The 24899-nt window shown below is 38.8% G+C and overlaps 1 protein-coding gene across 4 annotated transcripts in view; it reads right to left on the minus strand.

Moving 5' to 3' along the window:
* Nucleotides 1-406: 406 nt before the first annotated feature.
* The window catches only part of CACUL1 (CDK2 associated cullin domain 1), a 46874-nt gene continuing 22381 nt past the window's right edge, over nucleotides 407-24899 (minus strand). The window contains exons 4-10 of one of the 4 annotated variants that reach the window (XM_059661567.1): nucleotides 20186-20281; nucleotides 17835-17937; nucleotides 15896-15985; nucleotides 11686-11824; nucleotides 8289-8359; nucleotides 5197-5240; nucleotides 407-4795 (exon numbers count right to left, since the gene is read on the minus strand). In XM_059661567.1, coding sequence (XP_059517550.1) covers nucleotides 4616-4795; nucleotides 5197-5240; nucleotides 8289-8359; nucleotides 11686-11824; nucleotides 15896-15985; nucleotides 17835-17937; nucleotides 20186-20281 — 723 coding nt within the window. In that variant the 3' untranslated portion in view covers nucleotides 407-4615. The remainder of the gene's footprint in view (nucleotides 4796-5196; nucleotides 5241-8288; nucleotides 8360-11685; nucleotides 11825-15895; nucleotides 15986-17834; nucleotides 17938-20185; nucleotides 20282-24899) is intronic. The other 3 variants (XM_059661568.1, XM_059661569.1, XM_059661570.1) reach the window with 3 other exon arrangements.

Here is a 24899-nt window from a genome sequence, read left to right on the forward strand (position 1 = left end):
TTGAACCCCGGTCAACGGGAGTGTCACCCACCATTCGTTTTGCTTGGTCTATAAAGGAGGTGACGTGCGGGACATCTTGTTCGAAGCTCTACCACGCTTTCCAACCAACAAGCCCACCAGGGACCAGATGTCAGTGCTTCGCCCTCGCGCTGGCCATGCTGGGGGCTGCACAGCCTCCTGTCTGCCTTGACCTTCCTTTCATCATTAGTGTTCCCACTTCCAGCCATAGCTCCCCACCACTTCACATGTGAATAATCTCCCCTGGACTGCATGGCTGCCACAGTGACAAACAGGACTAACGACCCAATTACACTGCCATCTGTTCAACAAAACGTGCCCTTCGAAGAGAATATCCGCAGTCTTACTGGGTTTAGTACACAGTCACGAAATTAAATGACATGCGGGAATCAATACAAAATATTTATTTTTTTCAAACCACAGAATCCACCCCAGAGCCACACTATAAATTTCCCAGAATTGAAAGCCGTTAACATTTCCCTAAAGAATCCAGTCCAACCAGAAATGAAGATCATTCCCAACCAGCAGGGGTACAGGGTCTTAATGTGCCTCTGATCAGCATTGTCTGTAATTCTCCCACAGCCACATCAACATAAGCAGAAATAGTGTATGCACTTATGCCACTCGATTGTGGAAAGAGATTCAAAACAGGGGCTTGGCCAGTGGAGGAGGGAACATGTCAATGACTTAGTTCATAAACAGTAGAGACAGATGAGGAATCATTTTCCTTAGAAAATAATAGGGGTTCTTTCACAAACAGGGTGGGGCAAAAGCAAGTTTACAGTTGTGAGTATGCAAAACAGAATTTATTTATAATGAATTATTTTAGTATTTACTAATTATTGTAGTACTTTCCAAACAACGGTAAACCTACTTTTGTCCCACCCTATATTCTGGTGGCCAGAAACTGAGGCAAATGTCAACAATGTAATAAAAATAATAAGAAATCCATTTCTCCATGAACTACTATGTTTAACTTCCAATAAACATAAACTTCATCTTATGCGATTATATTGAAAACAGTAACACAACGAAAAAGGTCCTATAAACCTCTTACAGGTGTCAGTCACGGAATTCACATTCTGACCTTCAACTTCAAAGTCCCCTTAAGAGGCCTAGACTTGGAGTAAAGTAAACATATACTCTGAAGCTCAATGAGACACCATGAAAAACCAACTGAAAACATCCTAAGTGACTGGATAGCTAATGTGGGTTATCTTGTGTTGGTTTTTTTAGTTGTAAAGTTTTTAATATCTCAGATTAGTGTATACTCCTAAAACAATGTTCAGTTATTTTTACAATAGCTGCTTACCAAACAATTGACTTTTGGCTTAAGGGCAATAAATCTTGCATGATAATCATGAAAATAATTGTGATAAAACAGAATACAGAAGAAATTACAGCCAGTCTCCATAAGATGACGACCAACTTGGAAGGTTACCCCGGGAGAGTAAAGGGTTTATTAAAGACTATGATACAAGTGCTCCTGCTCACTTCATACCTGTAGAAACCATCGTGTCCCTGGGTTACCATACCTCTGGCTAGCGCGTGTGCACCGATCGCCACTCCCAAGTTCTCTTTGTGCTGAAGGACGTTTGAATCCCTGTGCAGTCAGTACAGAATATTGCAAGGTGATGTATGTGCAAACTCTTCCTGAGGAATTCTGTGTGTGTGCAAATCTGCTACCTGACGAGAAGCATGGAGCAAGGGCACCGGCAGCGTGAGGGGCTGCAGTGCTGGGGACGCACGTGCAGTGGTCACCGCCGTGGGCGTCCATTCTTCTGCAATCTCTCTTACTCACGAATAGGTTTTCATCCCGTACCCCAAAGAAATGGAGGGGAGCTGCCTCAAACTTGTAAGAGGAACAGGAAAAATGTAAAATGTAGTAACGCACGACTCCTGCATCCAGGTTGGTGTTTCTTCTCACAGATTCTACGTAAGAACTATATATGTCAGGGTTTGCTTTCTGCCCCACAAAAAACAAAGTAGTTGCTGGGCTAGGTAGGGTACAGCTGTGACAACAGAGGGCATCGGATGACATGTTACTGAAGATTCAAGCCAACTTTAAAATAAGTACCGTCTCTCAAAACCATTATCATCTGCTCATACTTTTTCATGCCATGACTTCAATGTGATTGGACCGGCTTTCTTGTGGATGGTTTAGATTTAGGCTGCACACACACACTAGTCAATTTAGCCAAATCAACTTGTTGACCATCGACCTGCATGTACAATTTTCTGACTTGGGCCCCACAAAAGTCAACTGGTGGAGAAACGATATACTATCCTGGCAAGAATACAGGTAAACATGAGAAAATACTTTCTGGCCAACAATGCTTCGTCAAAACAAAAATGGAGGACAAATCTTATTTCTTCTCATGTTGCAAACTAAGAATTTAGCTAAGAATTCCAATTAAGTAAGCAAGGTCAACTCTGGCTTGAAATAAGGAAATGGGTTCTTCATACTGCAATGTGCCTCGGGGGTGAGAATGAGAAACCACTGGTCACGTGCACCAGGAGAGCGTGTAGTTCCTCCCACAGTGCCTTCCCTCCGGCTTTGCAGGACCAAGCCCTGATCCGGGGCTGGCTACAATCACTGCCCAAAACTTTAGAGAAACTACGTTTCACAGACTTTGCCCACTTTTTGTTTACACATATATTATAATAAAAAGAAGACAATATAAAATATTTCTCCATTAACTTAATAATGCAAAAACATCCAACGGTTTTAATGCCAATTCACATCATAATACAATGCTTTTATAGGGAAAGTTCTGTTGTTGGCCAAACAATAGTCTCTCCCAGAAAAGCATTTGGGTATATTATTAAATTACTGAAGAACCTATCAACATTTTTCTTAAAAATCCAATTTTATTCCTGCAGAAATATTATTAAAACCACTCAGGAGAAACTTTAGTTGCAAGTGTTATTTATAAGCCTGCAGCAAGCAGTCCATTGAGAAAGTAAAATTTGGCCTTCATGGTAAAATGGAATTTTTCCTTGATACTAGAATGTTACTGGTGCAGCAAATCAAACTATTCAGGGCATAGGGGGAGCCCATATATATTCTTACAGTAATTCAGTGTTCAGCAATACAATCCAAAATACTCACAGAATGAATGAGCCTAACTCAAGTCCTCCACAAAATCTATCAACTCTGGCTGACAAGTACTTAGAAAAATAAAATCTGACCACCTTTACTTTTACTTCTCTGAGTAATAATTTCACAAACAGAGGACTTCTATTAGATGACTTACTTGCTCCTAAGATCACACTTCTAACTCTCCCACCCCCTAAAAAGAAACAAACTGAATCGGCAGAGGCAACTCTTAAAAAATCCTGCAAATCAGAAGTGTGACAGTATCCCTAATGTCTTCTTTTTCTGCTCCAAGTTCTCTGAAGAGGTGACCGTTAGTCTGACATAGCCTAATAGACTCAAGCATAATGCTCAATTTAGAATCAAACAGAATTGAGAAAAAAAAATTTTCCCGTTTGCCACATCTTTCTATTTTCCTTTGCCTTTCAAGAACAGCTAGAAAAAGCTTCAGAGTCTAAACTAAATAGCACTGTGGGTGTAGAAAAACAAAACAGCTTGGCCACAGCTGGAAGGGGGCCTCAAAACCGCAGCAGTGCTACTTCTTTTCAGACTTAGATACAATGTTTACAAGATGCAGACTACAGACTTTTTTAGAAAGTATCTATCCTACCCATTTAAGATGAAATGGATCAGGAATCCCACACCACTGATTATATTGGGATTTAATAACCATATCCGTTTCCTAGAGCATCACCGGAGCCAGCTTTTACTGTTGGATGATTCTCAGCATTGAAAGGGGAGCATTATTGCTGAAGTGCTGGCCACGCCTGGACTAGGGTACAGCTGGTGAAATCATGTTAAGTGGTAGAGGGAATGGAAAAGTTCTATAAGAGTTGGTCCCTGACATTAACATGAATATGCCATGGTGAGGCAGGGGGCAATCTGACCAACAGGTGCCGTTTCATTTTCCCACTCACTCAGCATCCTGCTAGGAAGCCACTCCTGGCATCTTGGAGGGTTACTCCATGATACCATAAGCTTTTTCAGGAAGCATCTGTGAGTTTGACAACATGGTCACAGAGTTGCAAAGTGCACAAAGCTCAAGGCACAGAGTAGAAAAAAGTTGTGAACTAATGGGGAAGAAGGTATAGCAAAAGCAGAACTAGCATTTTCCTTTCACAAGACTTCCTAATCTAAACAAAGACCAACTCTTTTCAAGGAGTTCGTTTTGGTTAGGGGCGAAAAATACTGTATTGTAATGATCCGCTTGGTTTTAAAGCTGAAGGTATCCTGATGTGTGAAACCAGTATGCCGAGCGCCGAGCCCACAAACGAGTAGAACAGCGCTGTAAGAGATTCTTCTGCTCTTGTATTTGTGGAGGAAGCTGCTGATTCCGGCTGTCGGATTTCACTTAGCAACGGTCACTTTTCAAGATGCCTGTTCCTCATGGATTAATAGATTTCATTAAAAGATTGTCCCATTTCAAAAATCCCCAAGTCTAGCAGCAACTGAAAGTTATTTTGTTAGTTAAAATTTTGTTTTGTTTTTTAAAATTACAAATCAAAGTAAGAAGTCCGACATCCTCTTCTGAGAGCAGCCGTGTGAGAGCGCCTGAGTGCAGGACCCGCTGTGCTCGGAAAAGTCTCTGCAGCTCCAGTGTGTCCTTGTGGCAGGAAGGAAAGTACATTCAACACAGTCACTATCTGTACCCTCTGGAACTCGCACATGCTGAGGAGCTGTCTGCAAAAAATCATCGGAACAGGAAAAAGTATGAATAGCAGAGAGCACTTAATAATGGTAGGAACCTGCCTATACACATATTCCTCACCCCTCTCCCAATCGCCCAAAAGGAGGTTTTTAAAAAAGTGACTGTGAGTGGAGTGAAAGGGGGGCTAGATCACCAGGCGCTGAAGCTGGGTCACTCCAGGCCTCAACAGAATCTGGCCGCCCCTTGACAAATGCCTGAGAACCACCACCACCAGCTGGACCTCATCTGGGCACAGCTTGCAGAATAGTTGGTCCTCGGTCACATTCAGAGCCTAATGAGCCCCCTATGGGTATCATTATTCTCACTGCATGGCCACTGCCAGTGGCTATCTACATCACAAAACATCCAAGATGGTAAGGAACACACTACTTACTATAAGCCAGCTCATCCCCAGCTCTCTTCCTGGACTGGTCACCTCTGGGGTTAAAAAAGGAAGAGTGAGTCAGCAGAGCTGAATGACATCTTCACATACCGACAGGAGAAATGGATTGACATAATTGATAATGGAAGTACAGCAGACATTGCAATTCTAAACCAACCACCTATTTTAACACATATCAAACGTACACAGTAACTGAGTCATTTATAAACTGAATATTCTTAGCTAAAGGCTGCTGTCTTTTAAATATAGAAGGCTATTAAATGAGGGAGAGATTATCTACAAAGATGGTTTATACTGGGTTCTAGAAAGTTCAGAGTAAAATGTCTTTGAAGACTAAATGGGTTTATCAACATCCCTCGTAACCTTATACTAGGGCAAATTTCAAATATGAAATACAGAGGATAATTCAAAATCTTACCCTAAAAAGCTCTATTATGAAACTGAAAACTGCTGAAAGCTTTTGAAAAATCTCAGAATCTCATTAATAATGAATAAGAATACCCTTCTAGCAATAGAAGAACATGAACCTTTACACACATTAACCAGTTCATCTTCAAACGCCGAAGAAATTCTAGTTCCACTTTAGAGATTAAAAAACAGAGATTCTCATCAGGTCCTATGCTACCCATTAATGCTATTTTCGTCTCTCTAGTTTCTCAGACAATAATTCAGACAAATGACTAAAATATCAAAGCAATGAGTAATAACGACCAATTCACCAGCTTTTAGCTCTGGCCAATTCTCTGTCCTTGGCCACTTTTCTTTTCCTTGTATATTCTCCTTAGTCTAGAACAGTGGTTAGTCTAATGCCGCGACCCTTTAATACAGTCCCTCATGTTGTGGTGACCCCCAATCTCATTGTTACAAATTGAACATAATGAAAACATTGTGATTAATCACAAAAACAATATGTAATTATATATGTGTTTTCCGATGGTCTTAGGCAACCCCTGTGAAAGGGTTGTTCGACTCCCAAAGGGGTCGCGACCCACAGGTTGAGAACCACTGGTCTAGAACAATCATCATACAGGTGCTGTGACTTGAAATACTATCTATACCCAATGGGTCCCAGATTTCTATCTCCAGGCCTCATCATCACTAATAATTTAGACATACTGCCAATGTACATGGCCAAAACGAACGCTGCTGACTCCACTCCTTCCTCAGTCTTCCTCAATAAATGAACCCAATTCCTCAGGCCAGAGTCCAGCTCATCCTTGATTCCCCTCTTTCCCTTACTTTGGAAACATAATCCAAAACAAACCAACCCTCATCTACTCCACAGCGACAACCCCAATCCAAGACACTATCATCTCTCCCCTACACAACCACAAGTCTTTCTATTAGTCCAGACAAGAGCCAGAGTGATCTTATGTAAAAGCATACATAAAATTATTTCATGCCTCTGATTAAAGCCCTTCAGTAGGTTTCCATTACCATTAAAAATCAATTCACATTCCTTCCCCAGTCCTGTGAGATCTGGCTGCTACCTCTCCATCCTCCTTACCGAGCTCTGGTCACTTGAGCCGCTCTGGTTCTCTTTCTGCCCCATAGACACGTTAGCACTGTTGTACTTACTATTTTCTCTGCCTGCAATACTCTCCCCTAGTCAGCCAATGGCTAGTTCCTGATCACCTCTTCCCTAGCGGGAATGTCTCCTCCCTGGAAGGCATGACATCGCCAGGTTAGCTGGAATGCCCCTCACACATGCCCCGGTCACTCATTCTCTATCCCACACTGTTTCATTTTCTTCATAACACTTATTATTATTTGAAATAAACTGTTTCCATGTTTATTATTTATCTCTTACATTGAAGCACAAACTCTGTAGGAACAGGAACTTTGTTGCCTTGTTCGCCAGTACCCAGAACAATGTCTAGCACACAGCAGAAAATAAGTATCTGCTGAACAAGCTAGTAAATAATTCATAAACAGCCTCTACAGATTATTAAAATGCCAGCTCAAGTTAATTATTTTCTGCTTCTGAACAATCTTAGTCCAGACAAGAGCCAGAGTGATCTTTTGTAAAAGCAAAAATAATTTCCCATTTTCTTTCTCTGGTTTTTGCTCAAGACTAGGAAAAGAAGACCTCCTGCAGGGCTGGGCGAGGAGCCTTCATGGCGGGCAGGAGAGCCATGAAGCCCCCTTGTTCTTCTCCGGGCTGAGCACTGCGAGAAAAATGTGCATACGTTTAGCATGAACTAGCCTCAGGCAGCTTAGGGAACTCTGCATGTTAGAACATGAAAACAGATATTTTAATGCCACTTTCCAAAGATCTCTGTTGTGAACACTATACAAACCAGCTGAGTGTCTTACATCATTACTATTTACACTGGTATTGTCACAGCAGCATTCACCAAATATTCTTGAAACAAACAGTTAATGCTGATCAAAAGGAAAATGTAAAATTTGGATCCGGAACCTCACATTCCCAGCCCCCAAACGCCAAATGAAAACTGAACCTGCAGAAAATAACAGAAGAGAAACACAGATGTGAGAATGACAGGGGAAAAAAGGCAGCGGAAAGGCTGCCAAAGACACCTAATGCGGCAGCAGGGAAAGCTGTAAGCTGCGCTCCAAACCAGACCCTTCTACTGAAGGGAAAAGCTCCATCTAGAGTCACCTCTCAGCTAAGAGACCAGTACCCCTACCTGCCAGGCTCTATTTGGTTTCAGAAATCCAGGTACCAATTACTCAGAAAGAACATTTTATTTGCCCTTAAAAGCTATCGAGTAGCCACTTTGAGGAGGACCACAGGCTGGTTTGAATGAGATACTCCATCTCGGGGCATGCACGTTAGATGTTCCCAAGTGAGCTTATCTTCTATAATGCAATATGACAACAGCAGATACCAATCGGTCTTCCCTGACAATCATCAATGCAATTATGCAGGTAACAGATAAAAAGAAAATGTTGCTATTAGTTTATTTGTTCATTCTAGCTTTGAAATAAGTCCACATTGTATTTCCATGCACCTGAATATTTCACATAACTCCAGCTCAAATGAGAATCTGCCCATCAAATGCAAAAGAGGATATATTTACAACACTCACACATTATTTCGAAATATTTCAAAGACTTACTCTGTGCCATCCACATTAAAGCTGTGTACTGCCTATTCAGGACTCCATACATCATGTAAGTGGAACATAATCTTAAATGAAAAAATAGTTTGCAAAGCTGAACAGGAATTGTGGTTGATAACGCATCCTATCCTATATTATAAAGAGCGAATATGCTAATTAGACCAGAAGGCAGAATGACCTTCCGGAAGGACCAGCGGGTGAGGCAGCCAGGGCTGCGATGGGCCGAGCCCCTTGCACAAATTTTGTGTATCAGGCCTCTAATAAACCATAAAGTGACTGCTCATATCAGAATAGCCAGTAACAGAATTCTTAAGATAGCCTGTACTATATTCTTTGTTTTTTGTTATTGTTTTTTTTGCATTGGTGGGTGCAATTTCTTCTAAAACAATTCTAGCCAAATACTGATCAAGGAAGGCATCACAGCTGGCAAGGCAAAACGTGGAGCAAGAGCTGGAAGTGCAGGCAGACTCCCTCCCAGTGGCTACATGTAGGGTGCTGCACATCCTTTCTGCCAGGCTGGGCCAGCTCAGCAGTGGGGCGGAGTGAGTCCAAGAAGGTCAGCTTGGGCAGGGCCTACTCTGTGCTAGGCGCTCCTCACAATACTTTTTGAGGCAAACCTTAATTCTCACAGTAAATGTGTAACGAGTTGCTAACTTAATTCTAGAAATGGCCCAATTCAGTCTGTGAAATAAAGCATTTTAATTTTGTCACCTCTGGAAAACTAACATTTAAAAATTTCAGGCAGAAGGTATATGAAAGAATTCTACTAAGAGAAACAAAAAATCCAAACTCAACTCCAAGGCACTTCCCTGAATATGATCAACTTGGCCTTGGCAAATAGTGCCATGTTAGTCCATGTACAAGAGCAATGTTCCATGAAGCTGTTTATGGAGTCAGTTACTCATCCCCAGCAAATTTTATAGTCCCGCAACCTATTGTCTTATACCAGTTCCAAAATTAGGGTTAGGAAATGTCTCTGGATGTGTTTAAATAGTTGCCCACACTGCTCGGAAAGGTAAATTCAAGGTGCTCAGAGAAGTCCACGAGAGCTTACTTCCTAAACTGCTTCATAGAGATAAAAGTTTTCAGAAGGCTATTTGTTAAAGACACCAATACGTTCATCTCTAAAATTAAAAGCAAACACTCACAGAAAACATGAATGTAAGCATAAAAGACTTCAAATTTATGGTGATTTCCCCCCACATATTATGGAGGGAGAAGGGGGGACATAAAAGGTATACTCAGATTATTCTGCATTTATTTTTAAATATGTAAGGAAAACTTTAAACTAGAATTCAAAACACATGAGCCAGAAAAAGACAAAACCTGACAAAGTTAGTTACACAAAAATAAATAAAAACTTCTACATAACTTAAAATTTAAAAAAAAAACACCCAACATAAGTAAATCAAAAGACAAACAAAAAAATAAAGTCTTATCTCATGCAAAGAATCAATCTTTTCACTATAGAAAGAGCTTCTAGAAACAAAGAAAAAAACAACTAATCATCAAATAGAAAAATGAAAAAAGGATATGAACAGGCAGTTTACAGAAAAGGAAATACAAACATGAAACTATGCTCAGCCTCACCCTTAACAAGAAATGCAAATTAAACCAACCCTGTGAGGTTGGCAAAAATCCCAAAGTTTAACAACATACTTCACATGCAAGGCCATGAAGAACAAGCACTTTCAAACTCAGCTGGTACATATGCAAAACAGACAATCCCCTATGGAGGGCAATTTGGCAATATTAATCAAAATTACAACTGCTTTTACTCTTGACCCAGCAATCCCACTTATGGAAATTTACTCTCCAGATATACCTGCAACAGGTATAGAATTATACATGGACAAGGCTATTCATTGCAGCATTCTCTGTAATAGCAAAAGGCTGGAAATAATTCAAGTGGCCATCTACTGGGGACTAGTTAAATAAGTTGGAGTACAGTTACATAATCGAACATGTAAGAAATGAATAAAAATCAAAACTATTTTATATTTTTTGTACATTAAGAAAAACACTGGAAGGAATCAAAAGAAATTTTAAAAAATGACTACCTAATGGGATGGGAGTAGATAGGGAGACAGGTGGGGACAAACCGCTCAGTGTGTATTTTTTGTTCTCATTTTGATTTTTGAACCACACAAATATATTAGCTCTTTGAAAATGAATAAGTAAAACTACTATGGCATTAAATGGCCTCATTCTGTGTATGAAAATAATACTGCTGTTAGAAATGCTACAGTCAATGTCAGGAAACCCATAACCACTGAGCATCAGAGAGAGAAAATAGCTGTTTACGTTCTACTAGTATTTCCCACTGGCCTTTCCTTCCCTAACTTGCTCTAAGAAAGTGGTGTTTAGAGGCCTATCTAGCCATACAACTTCACTGAGTCTTTCCAGTGAGAACTGACAGTGGTTACTCAGTGCCCCCACTACCATATGGACATAGATGCCACCAAGACAAAATGGGGGAAAATGCCAATCCCTGGGTCAACAAATTATCTGCTTTATTTCCTAACCTGTGCTGAAACCACAGACTTGGTAACAGTGGTCTTGGTCAAGACCAATATTCTGAGATTTAATTTGGCCTCAATGATCAACTTACTACTACGTGTGGTCACCACTATGCCTAATGAGGGAACCAGCTGTCTTCCTTCCCACAACTTTCTTCCTTTAATGCCATGGATCCAAATAAAAGAAGATAAATAAAAATGTAAGTAAAGAATAAGGATATTGAAAATACAAGGTATTATGCACCCTTCAGTGATGTGGTGACATATAGGGTATTTTCCCATAGGGAATCACAAAGTTTTTATATAATTTATTTTAGTTGAAAAGATGTACTTTGCAAGATTTCCTGGGTTAAAGTCATGATACGGAATTGTAAATTTTAGAGAAATTAGCGAAGTGTATATGTTAAAACCAAGGAAGGCAAACATCCGGCAACATTAAAGAGATACCTTCTTTTTTAAGAAGGAACAACTAGAATTTAGGGCAAAAATGAAAATAAGAAAAAGAGAATCTAAAGCCTCTTTACACTAGTTTAGTCATAAAAGTACCTATAACTGATCATAAAATTTCTATAATGCTTTTCCAAATGTTCAGAACTAATATGAGGAGCAAAGTTTGAAGAGCTCTTGGAGGCTGCCCAGCTAACTGCCCACCCAGTGAGAAATTGCTTCTTCAAAATCCATTTAGTGAAGAGCAGCTTCCATAAAATCAAAACGCAGCCTAAACATTCCACAGACGTAGGTAGCCTACCTCTCCCGGGAACAGCTTGACTCTTAGACAGTTATTTCCATCTAAGAACCTTGGCATCCCTCCCCTGCCAAGCCAAACTGGCCTAAGGAAACTGATGTTATTTTGTCACCAAGGGGAAAAAACTTGCCTCATAAAACCATTCTGCATAAGTTCTCTTTGAAGTTTCTGATCTTGAGCAGCATATTCAGAAAGTTCAGATTCCACCGCCGGAGGGAGAATATTTGGAATAAATTTAGAAAATAGAGTTGGAGCCATCTGAACCCACTCTGTGAGGGAAGGAAACAACAATTCATTAAGAAAATCATAGAGGCAAATTAAGTTAAATATATATTAAACCAAACTTAGGTGCAATCCCATTCTGATAAAGAACATATAAGAGGTTAAATTTCCTTTCTAAAAAGAATTTACAGTGTAAAAAAAGCAGATGTTTTAACACTTTGCCACTATAACAAAATTTAATGAAAATCTCTAGAGAATTTTAAATGATCCTTATCAAAACTTACAACGTGAGGGGAAACATGAACGAGATAACTGAAGAATTCTGAGTGGGGGGCAATTGGAGGGAAGAGAGTTGGTGGGAATTAGCCCTATAAAGCATTTGTTAAGATGGCACACTGGACCAAGAAGAGAATTGTGCGGATAGTAATAAATAGACATAAAAAAGAAGCCCACAAAAATGGATGGGAAATCAACATTTAACAAGTGGGCTGGAGATAACTAGTAAGTACTTTGAAGAAAGACCTACTTGACCCATGCTAAATACAGCAAATTAAATATATGTAAACAGTAAAAGAAAATAATTCTATTGTTATTTAATTATTTAAAAAGATAAATGATCAAGAGAACAATCTAAAGAAAAACATTCAGAATAAATAGACATAGAGAAGTTTAAGGAAATATCTGCATTGATGATTAATTCATATTTTTATTTTTTTTGTTCTTGTTTTTTTTTTTAATTGCTTAAATTATTACAAAGGGTATTACATATGTGTCTTTCTCCCCCCCCCCCCCCCGCCCTTGACTATCCCCTGGCCTCCCCCACCCCCCAGCATCCCATGTCCATTGGTTATGCATATATGCATGCATACAAGTCCTTCGGTTGCTCTCTTATACCCCTCCCTCCTGCCCCCCAACTTTCCCCGGTCATATTTTTATTAAGGAGCATTTTTACAAATCAGTTAAGACCAGATAAATGAAAGACAGGAATGAAAATAATTTACAATAAAAAGAATAGAATAAAAGCCTTGTTAATATTCACAAAAACTCAAGTAAAATAAACACAATCTCTTCCCACTGCTCACTGAACTCTAACTGTAAATAATGAGCACCTGTAGCAGGTGTGATGAAACCAGCGCTCCTTGCTGGTGGCCCTACTGAGCATTGTTACCCTTTTGGGTTCTTTTAATCTGGCCTCTTCAAATGTTCCCTCTTGGAAAACATCTTAGCTGTGTACCTCAAGAACCATAAAATGTCAAAGCTCTATTTATTCCAGTGAGTTCAATTTAAAAATAATAATTTGAGTAAATGTAATTCTAAATTTGAAAAAAAATTACACTAATACTGTGCAATGCTGAGTCACTGATAAGTAAAAAATGCAACAGAAAAACCAAGTTAGAGATGGTAAAAAAACAAAACAAAACAAAAACACACCAAATAAATAAGGACCACAAATTACATGGGTCAATCCACTCATCCCTTGTTCAAACTCATGGCAAAATGTTCTCAATCATTTCCTTCCATCTAGCTCATCTCAAACATGGTTTAGAAAGTCTCAATACAGAGTGCTCAAGGGAACACTAACCAATCAGGGTGAGCTGGCAGGAATCAAACAGACCTGCCCTTTTATGAAACTCCATGTAGTCATTAAAATATATATGAACAACAACAAAAGTGTGTGTATAAATGAAGAAGGGCAGGATGGAACGGCTACAACTATTTTCAAGCTGAGCTTCTAAAGACCAAATGAAAACACACCTAAAATGATAATAGTCATCAGAATCTCCAAGGATTAGGGCCCAGGAATCTAGAGTTTAGAAAACCTTCTTGGTCGATCCAGATACATTCACTATACAAAGATCAGCATGTGAGAACCGCCTTAGTAAAAGAAACTTTTACATTTAAAATTCAACTTTTACTGACAATTCTCAGAGGGAAGGGGAAGAGGGCAGGAAGAGATTAACCAAAGAACTTATATGCATACTAGAGGCCCAGTGCACAAATTCGTGCACCAGTGGGCTCCCTAGGTTTGGCCTGTGGGATCAGGCCGAAACCAGCTCTCTGACATCCCCCAACGGGTCCCAGATTGCAAGAGAGCACAGGCCAGGCCGAAAGACCCCCACCAGTGCATGATCGGGGCTGGGGAGGGACACAGGAGGGCTCCAGGGCATGTATGGCCAGTTTCACTCAGTCCCAATTGGCCGTATCCCAGCAACAAGCTAACCTGCCAGTTGGAGCATCTACCCCCTGGTGGTCAGTGCACGTCATAGTGAGCGGTTGAGCAGCCTTAGCATATCATTAGCATATTAGGCTTTTATTATATAGGATATGCATAACCCATGGGCACAGACAATAGTGCGGTGAGGACCTGGGAAGGGGGTCAATGGGGGCAGGGAACATCTGTAATACTTTAAAAAATAAAGATAAATTAAAAACTCAAAAATGAATAAATAAATAGATAAAATTCCACTTTTAAAATATTTTAACCTTAATCCATCAGGTGAATAAAACTGCTTTAATAAACCAGGAACAAATATTTTCAATAAAGAATTATTTTTTTTAAAATATATTTTATTGATTTTTTACAGAGAGGAAGGGAGAGAGAGTTAGAAACATCGATGAGAGAGAAACATCGATCAGCTGCCTCCTGCACATCTCCCACTGGGGATGTGCCTGCAACCAAGGTACATGCCCTTGACCGGAATCGAACCTGGGACCCTTCAGTCCGCAGGCCGACGCTCTATCCACTGAGCCAAACCGGTTTTGGCAATAAAGAATTATTTTTTAAAAATAATAAAATAAACCATGAACACAATAGGCAAGACATGTAAATGTCAAAATATGTTTAATTGTATCTCAGAAAATGCCTAGGGTTACAAAAGGCTAGTCTGTGATACAATTCACCTTTTGAAAAGGACAATTCTCAAATACAGAATTCTCCTCATAAATAGTATGAATCCTGTAAGAGCTCAAACTTAGATAAAATAGCATTTAGATGAACATGTAGCTATGAGTCTTTCTACCCATAGTGATTACTTTCATTCTGCAACTTGTTACTCATGCTAAAAGCCAGAGCGTTTATGATAAAGCTACCTACTTAAGAAGTAGAATTTAGAAATTTGTCAAACTGCACTTGGATGCCTTCCAAACTAAAATAAAATAAATCATTCATAACCTAGTGCTAAAGGACAAATCCATGAGCCATTTCATCACATTTAGTAAAATGAAATTCAAAATCCTGAGGAACTACAAAAAGAAAAATATCAGTTTCTTGGACACATGAAATAATATATTTTTCCTACTTTATATAAGTACTTTATACACATAATTTGTTTAAAAATTATGGAGAATGGAGCAAGACCTGGTCAAAGTTAAGTAACATTAAATTTGAATACTGTAGAAGTCACTGTTTAAACTAGAAAGAAGTATTTGACATCATACTCTACCTCAAATATAATTTTCACCAAGTTTCCATTTTTAGCAAGCTAAATTCTGACATATCTTTTAAATTAAGCAAACAATCAAACCACCAATTAAAACAACGACTGAATCCAACTGAAAAGTAATAACAGTTCATGTTAGTATGCTTATTATATTATCACGTACTGTGTTAAGCAATTTAGATCAGGTCTTACTTCATTGAATCTTCAAACGATAAAAGAATTTCACAAAAAGATAATTAAAGTAGTCCCTCTTTCCGCAGGGGAATACTTTCTAAAACCCCCAACTGACTGCTTGCAAGTTATATAAGAGGCCAAAGAAGATGGAGTTATGAATTTATATGTCTATGCATAGTATCTGTAGTGTGGGACAGAAGTGAAGGAGACACTCCCTAACAAAAAAGACAAAGATGAATGCCAGACATGAGAGTCAATTTTATCTAAAGTGTCTCCTACAAATATTTCTTGTACTTCCGTTGGCTTTCACTAGAATAGAGATAACTGCAACTGAGTCCTGAGTTTACATTTCACAATGATGAGTATCTACTCAATATTTTTTGCCATAACAATCCAAATACCATTAGGCCTCAGAAAACACAGGGAGAAACAACACTGTCCATGGGCAGGCATGGAGCTACCACAAACAAGTCCAACCCCAAAAGAAATGCTGCAGGAGTTTACCTGGTCGGAGAGTGTACAGGCCTTTCACAATATTTGCCATAGTTGAAGGTGTGACCTGAAATGGTGTTGACTGGGCTTCTAAAAGTAAAGCTGAAATAAAAAGATAAAATGGGACATAAAAATGATGTAACACTTCTTGTCAAGGTTTCTCTTTCTATTACTATTTCTCCCAAAGATGGAAGAGTAAACAAGTGCAAGAAAAGAACAGCCCAAGAGGACAAACCGAGAGTTTATACATTAAAGATTGTTTTTAAATCCAATGCAACAGAGCTCGAACAAGTAAATATGTACAGGTCTGTTGAAATACTAATGGAAATTACTCAACTCATGGAGGTTCTGAAACAAGTAAACCTTTCTAAAAGCACTGGTATTCATGGTACCAAGTGAGTAAGCTGAAAGTGCTTCCTATTATGTTCCTGATTCAAAAAATTTACACTTGGGGGATGAAGTGTTCTGTAATTCTCTCAATCATTTCTCTTTCCCCCAAATTACCATAGTTGAGGCTCTTGGAATTTTCCTGAAAGACATATTATTGGTAATTTCAGTAACTCCAATCACAGAGTCAGACTGACTCTCTGAGTCAGACTGACTTCCCCAAATGCTACAGCTGTATGTACTTTTTTTTTTTTTTTTAACTAAAGGTAACGGCAAGAGAGATCACGCTTGCTCATCCTTCTCACTTCTATAACTCCAGTAACCATGCAACCCTGACTGAACATGACAACAGAATCAGTGTCCTTTCAGGTTATCCACTGCAGGACAAAGATTTTATTAGAACATTTTTAAATGGATAGAAATAATTCTTCTAGGTAACATCATTAACAGACACAAACGAATTCCATTATTTAGTGGATACAAAAGATACTCCTGACACAGAACAGTTCATTTTTAATTTGTCTAAGACCTGCAATTTACTAACCAAAATACTCCATAAAACATGGCATAATTTTACTGTATGCCAGGGTTGTAAAATTGGACAAGCTGTTTCCTTCTGTCTTGCCTTTTTTTAAATGGAAAAGCCATCTCACTTGGCCAACAACGACCTCACAATTTCAAACAGATGTGAGTTACACTGAATTTATAGGAAGGCCAAAGGTGCATTGTTGAAGTTTATCGTTCGAATTTTATCATCAGTAGACAGTTATAATTTTGAACGGCAGAGATAAATTTTAAAGAGACAAATGTTAATTTAAGCACTATAGGAAATGTTTTCAAAATATAATGTTTAAAACTGAAATTCTAGCCTGGCCAGAATGGCTCAGTGGTTGAGCATTGACCTATGAACCAGGAAGTCACGGTTCAATTCCCAGTCAGGGCACATGCCTGGGTTGTGGGCTTGATCCCCAGCTGGGGATGTGCAGGAGTCAGCCAATCAATGATTCTCTCTCATCATTCATGTATCTCTCTCTCTCTCTCTCTCTCTCTCTCTCTCTCTCTCTCTCATCATTCATGTATGTATCTCTCTCTCTCTCTCTCTCTCTCTCTCTCTCTCTCTCTCTCTCTTTTCATCTCTAAAATCAATAAAAATACATATTTTTTAAAAAAAATTACAAAAAATGACAGAGCCAGATGAGGGAAGGGTTTTTGCACTAGAGAGTAAAAATCAGGGAGGATTCTATGCTACACCTCAAAGATATCACACCGAGCTCCTTCTAGAATTACCAGTAACAAAGTCAGGGCTGAACCCCTTGATAATATTTACTCCATTGTCAGAAGGGGGAGAGGTAGCAAGTGTCAGGCCAGATATGAAGGCACTGTCCAGTAACGGGGTCAAGCAGCTCCCAGCTCACTGGGTGATCTTCAACTCACATTTTCAATTCCTCATGCCTCTCTCTAGAGAACTGGGCTTCAACACCTTCTGCTGTGCCAGTGCTCTCTGATCAAAAATTATGTGTATCATTGCTAATGTTATCTCACCCCTATAAGCTAAAGTACTTACGCATTAGGCTGTAAATGTGCTTTTCTGCAACATGTTCCGTAAACAGCTTTATAAGGTCATCTTTTAAGTCTCTGTTAAGTTTTGTTTCGATGTAAAACTTATTCTGAAAGGGAAAATAAATTACTTTTCAGTGCATCATTAGGGGAAATGATCAGTCTAAAACTGAAACACTAAAAATAAATTATTTTAGAAAACAATTCATAAAAGCATCAAGCAAAACATAAAAATGCAACATCAAACAACAGATACAAAGCCCTGCCCTATTTATGTGTCTTTCTGGCATGGGGGTAAAAGCACATAAAGATGAAATGCAATGAACCATACACCTCCAAAAGAACATGGGCGATACCTGACACGACCTAGACAGAGATGAGGTACAGACACATGGAACCACTGTGCGACAAGCACTTAGTGTGCCTTCTGAAAGGTCCCCATTTATTAGTGACCGACGCTGAAAGCAGGTATTGAAGCGTGCACTGTTGACTCCCCAACATACGCTCCATTCAATGCGTAGCCATTCAGCTTATGGCATTCCTTAGAGATGGTCTCTGGTTCAATGATAGACCCATGACCCAAGATAGCCCAATAACTGAGAGAAACCCAGGCTCGAGTGAACAGTATCTTACAGTCATCTTACCACCATGAGGAGAACATGGTGTGTTCCAAGATGTTGTGTACAAAAGAAAGAAAAAAGAACCCGAGTCCTTGGTGACACTTAAACCACAGATTCAGCCAACCCTGGAGACTGCCTTATATCCGGATATCATTACAAAAGCTAATTCTTTCCCTTATTTAAATCACTTTGAATCAGGCCTTCTATTTCTGGCAGCCAGAAGCATCCTGATTAGAATGACTGACAAGTCACAAAAGATTGAATTTGTTCATGTGTAAATGTTAACTCAATGTCTAGGAATGGAAAATGCAAAGAGGAACACTAACAACGTGCTGATGCTCTCATTTCTTAACACAAGTTTTATTTTTCTCTTTAAAAAATTATAAAAATAATATGCACATGGTTAAAAATTAAAACCATGCAAAAGGTTACACAAGAAAAACAACTGTCCCACAGCCAGACCCTCTGTCCCCTTCCCAAAGGTCCCGTCCTACAGTAGGGACGACACTTCGTATAATCTTTCTAAATACGGCTTACGTAATATGGGGATATACTTTTTTCCCTAATAAAGAAGAAAACACTTGCTAATGGAGAAATATTACACACTGCTTTGTATCTTGCTTTGTCACCTAATGTCTCTTAGGGAAGATTTTTCTCTAAAATAAGATGGACATGTCGTTGTTTTTTTTTTTAATGTATTTTATTGATTTTTCACAGAGAGGAAGGGAGAGGGATAGTTAGAAACATCGATGAGAGAGAAACATCAATCAGCTGCCTCCTGCACATTCCCTACTGGGGATGTGCCCGCAACCAAGGTACATGCCCTTCACCGGAATCGAACCTGGGACCCTTGAGTCCGCAGGCTGATGCTCTATCCACTGAGCCAAATCAGTTAGGGCGACATGTCGTTATTTTTAACTGCAGATTTTTCAAATGTAATTATCTTCAATAAATTACTTAAATAATAGTCCCTGCTGATCATAGAAACTCCTCCCACTGTTCTGTTTTGGGGTTTTTTCTAGTTGTTAATTTGTGGTGTTTTGTTTTTGTTTTTGTTCTTTTCAGTAAAGTATATCTTATGGAGAGTAAATAATAATTTTGAAGACTGGTATAAAATATGCAATCTCTATGCTATAGAAAATAAGACCAACCTAAACATCCCATTCCTTAAATCTAATAAACAAAGAGGAAATGGGAAAATGATTTTACTCATTGAGATAAGGAGCCCCTCCATTCAATAGGAACACTAACATTAAGATTCTACAACTTTAAATATTTAAAGAGGGGAAGGACTAATCAACAGAGTCAACAGACTACAAATTATACTCAAGGCATAATTTTCCAAATGAAAGAGATCATCAGAATGGAAGCAAATTTTATTGTTCTATTTTTTTATAGAATGACTTACTTGGCATTCATGATTTTAGATACATGTCTTAATTCTCTTTTTTCTGAGGATAAAAAATCTTTCTTATACATATTTATTTTCCAAGCACAATATCTTCCATTAAGGCAGAAATAAAATAAATGCTAATTGGGTGGTTACTGATATTAATGCCTAATTATCTACATAGCAATGTTTTTTATGTAATTTTAAAACGGAAAATTCTTCTATGCCAACACTATCGAACATTCCTAAAATAGATTATTTTCCATTTCTACCATAATATATAGTAAAAGAAAAATAGAACATGCTTCGCTCTCGATACTCAGACCAGTAAACCAAGCTCTCACTTACCATGTATATGAAAAGAGGCACAATGCTCTGCAGTGCTCCCATATACTGCCCAAGAGCTATGTTAAATCTTTCAATATAGACATCTGGAGGGCTGGCCTGTGAGAAAGAACAGAATGTGACCATCCTGGGGAACAGGTTTACAGACCTTCCGTCACCATCTAAAATGCGAAGGGCTCTTCTTACAAGCTTAGAATATATATAGGGCTCTCTCCTTCTAATTCAGCTTCCATTATGGACTACTTAAACGTCTGGTGCACACTAGTGCTTTTTTAACATTTTCTTTGTCTTCCTGTCTGCAAATTGAATGTTATTTCCACTTTACATATGAAGCAACTGGGGCTCAAAATATTTAGTCCCTTGACTATGGTCCCACAGCTAAGAAGCCCAAGAGCTAAGTCTCAAACTTTGGTCAATCTAAGTCCTTCCATCTACTTACATTCATTCCTACAACCTTTAGAAAAAAGTTCACATTTCCAATTTAGGGCACCCTGTTTACCTCCTTCTGTTCATATTCTGCTCTTCCTCTTGCACAGCCCAGCACAGCAAACATATGGAACTGCTAGCAGTTACCAAGTATCAGTGTGCTGTCAGGCTTCCTTGAGTATTTTCTACTTGAACAAAGTCTTTAACACACCCCCTCAACAGATTCACCTGGCTACTTCTAGTTATCCTTCAAGATTTATCAGTTCCTCATAAATATCTGGGATACATGGCCTCTCAACAAGGCACCATCACACTTATTCACTTCTCCCACTGTCCCTAAACTTCCAAGTCCTAGGAGGGCAGGATTTATGTCTTATCTTTCTATCTTCAGTGCTGACCACAGAGCCTGGAACATAGTAGGTATACATAAAGGCATGTCTTGCAAGAACAGAGCTTTACTTAAATCTAAGTAAAGTTTTACTTAAGTTGTTGAAATCTGACCTAGCCTTTTTAAAATCTAAATTATTTTAGTTTGTAACAAGGCTGTATGACATTACACAATACATTTAGTACTCTGAATTTCAATTTCCATATATATAAAATTAAAAAATACTAATTATGCTACTTCTAAGATGTGCTTAGATTTAAAAAAAATACTGTGTAAATATTACAAGCATATGCTATATTTGCATGTGCAAATATTATATATGCATATGCAACTAATAAGTAAACTTAATGAATTAACTACCCATTTGTCAAGTACTTCATAATAACCCATTAACATTATTAAAAGCATTCCTTATTAACTAAAGAAACTGGGGAAACGGTCCTACATTATGGGAAAACTTTTAACTATAACTAATGAACAGAAACACATGCGGTATCTTTCTCTAAAGTGCTTCAAAGAACTCTAGAAATGGTATTTCAGTATTCGAAGATATAAATTTTAGAAGTATTATTTGAAAAAAATCTGAAGAGTTTTTGCATTAAAATAATTTTCCCTTTCCATGAAAGGACACTATTTCAAAGTTAAAAGCATGAACATTGATCAAAAGCCATACTTAACAGCAGACAGAATAAAGAAAATTGAATTCCTTAGCTATTCTTTTCAAGAATCCCCAAAGGTTATGAGTAATAAAAAGCACTTTTTGTACTGAATCAAATGTCAGAACATTTACTTAGCTTCCACATTTCATGCAGCACTTATTCAAAACCTTTTAAATGACAGGACTATAAATTATAACAATCTCCTAAAATAAATTTAATCTCTTTACTAGGAACCTAGAAAAAAAAACTATTTTTAAAAACTAATCAAATGGTTCGTCCTTAAAACTTAAATTCAGTATACTTTGGGCCCCACTGGGAAAATTGCTACCTATTTGATTTACGTTATTTCAACATGAATATATTTGGCTTGGACATAAAATGAAATTTTTTACCCTTGAAACAAGCAAGCTTCATTTTCTTCTCAAACAAGAAAAAAGCAAGCTGCCAGAAAAATAACTGCTTCTCCAAACTTGCTCCAACTTTTCCTAACAGACCTAGATTCCCAGAAATGTATAACATGGCTGGTAGGAGGGGTGTTTTAAAATTTGTTTTAAGGATTAATATAGTCATCTGGTTTAAAATTCAAATGAGTTCAAAAAGGTTTAGAGAACGTACCTTTCACGCCTTCCTCACTGAGCCAACACTTAATTCCTTTATATCCTTCCAGAAGAATTTTATGTATATACAAAAAAACAAGTATCCCATTTATACCCCTTTTGACACAAATGCTAACATACAATCACACTGACCAGCAATTGTTCTAAAAACGTACCTTGGAAACTGTTTTATCCTAGTGGTTCTCACATATTTTGGGCTCAGGACTCTTACACTCTGAATTGTTACATATGGCTAGAGGCCACCAAATTGGACACCACAAATGTAAAATGCAAATAAGTTCCACAATTTCTTATTTATATCCCTCCTCTACCTACACCCCATCCCCATCCCACCAAAATGAAACAGAAAAAATAAGACTATGTGCTTTTATGTTCACAAAAACATTCTTGTTTTCTTTAAATAATGACTTTTCCATGTTAAAATGAGATAGGGAAGAAAAAGGGTGGGAAGGATCTAACAAACACTACAAGGGCACTAACATCTATCTTTACAGAAGTAATGCACATTCACTAAAATTTTTAAAAGTTAAAAATGCAGTTATAGGAAAATAACCACTACTAACATTGGGTAGATAATTACCATTAACATGTTCTTCTATTCTTGTGTCAGTGCGTGTAACCAATATGGAACTCCATTATTTTGTAATCTGCTTTTATCACTCAGCTACATATCATCATTTACCAGGTCAAGTATATTTCTATAACATAATTTCAGTAACTGTCTGGACACACCATTGTCTATTTCATCAGTCCCTCTTCATTAGATTCTTAAACTGTGATTTGCTGTTTGTGTTGCCCAGGTCTGCCTGGATACCTCTAGCCCAGAACACTTAAGGGGTGCATATATGAGTAGTAGCTTCAGCAACAACACAGTCTTATACTTAAACATAAGATGGCACCACTCCGAGCTTAAGAGCAGACCAGCTTCGGGATCAATGGTTCTTCGATAGCCCAGTGACTCTCAAAGACTGCAGCTCTTAGCTCTCCAAATCGTCTGAAGAACTTGTAAATGACAGATTCCTTTGCCACACTCCAAAGCCCTGACTCAGAAACTTTCCAGAAGGTGTATTTTTAATGAGAACTTCAGGGGATTCTTTAAACAGCTGCTCTGGCAGCTGTTCAGCATTTAGAAGTGTCCACTTCAAAGGAAAGAGGAGCTCTAAGGGAAGGAAGTCTAGAGAATTCAAGAAAAGGTTGAGCAGTAATTACCATGCAACACAAGGCACTGACTGCATGATAATAGTGACAATTTAGCTGCCAATTATACTGAAATCAGTAAAAATACGATACATTAACATTTCAACATTAGTATTAAGACTATAGGTGAATTTTTTCTGTAAATTTAACAATTTCTTGACTTATCAAATTCAGTGATTATAAAGTTATTAAAATAGAACAGTGAAGTGCCTCCTCCACTTAGAATGGGAAAATTCATGAGAGAACATCAGTCCCACACTTCTGATTCTACTAGAGACTCGGTGCAAGAAATCTGGCCTGCACCCTCTCCAATCCAGGACCCCTCAGACATCCCTCTCGCAATCCGGGACCACTGGCTCCTAACTGCTTGCCTGCCTGCCAGCCTGATCGCCCCTAACCGCCTCTGCCTGCCGACCTGATGCCCCTAACTGCTCCCCTACCGGCCTGATCGCCCCTAACCACCTCTGCCTTGGCCCCCGCCACCGTAGCTTTGTCAGGAAGGACGTCCGGAAGATGTCCAGTCTAACTAGCATATTACCCTCTTATTAGTGTAGATTTTTTTTTAAAAAAGTCTTGTTAACCTTCTACAGAATCTATTTTTTGACCTGAAGTCTCTATATTTTCCACACGCCCAACCAAGTGAAATGAATTCTAAAGAGTAACAAGTTCCTCTAAGGAAAGAAAAAATACCCGAACTGATTCTCCTTTGGTGATGGCAGCCATAAAAGCTGGCAAGAAAACCATAGGAGTTGAATGAATCATTAAAGGCCAAGTGTGAGCTAACAGCACAGAATCCCCCAGAGCCTCACACAAGGGCAGTCCCCACCTAGTCGCCAGCTCTTTTCCATGGGTTTCCACTGGGTCTTTGGGAGATGAGTGAAGGCAGTGAAAGAGATGTGAGAGCCACTCTCTGTGGCACAGAGGTGCCAAGGTTTGAGGACGGGGCAGAAGTACCTGAAGAAGCCCATGCCTGCTCTGCACCCTACTGGAGTTGAAAAAGTGGTGATTAGCTGCCAATGGAAGACATAAACAAAAGCTGCAAGTACCCTGGACCCTATTCAGATACAAAGCAAAAGTCATTTGCTGAAGGGAAGAGGTGACCCACCTACACCTGATGACCCGTCTCTGATCTAAGGCAAAAACTGTCTACTGCTAGAGATCCTCCTGCCCTCCTGTCACCAGCAAAGGTCAGTTACCAAAAATTAAAAAACACCAAAAAATCGCCCTAGCCAGTTTGGCTCAATGGATAGAGCGTCAGTCTACAAACTGAAGGGTCCTGGGTTTGATTCAGGTCAAGGGCACATGCCCGGGTTGTGGGTTCAATCCCCAGTAGGGGACATGCAGGAGGCAGCCGATCCATGATTCTCTCTCATCATGGATGCTTCTACCTCTCTCTCTCCTTTCCTCTCTCTGAAATCAATAAAATTATA

Source organism: Myotis daubentonii, chromosome 13 (genome assembly GCF_963259705.1).
Source record: "Myotis daubentonii chromosome 13, mMyoDau2.1, whole genome shotgun sequence".
Taxonomy (NCBI): Eukaryota; Metazoa; Chordata; class Mammalia; order Chiroptera; family Vespertilionidae; genus Myotis; species Myotis daubentonii.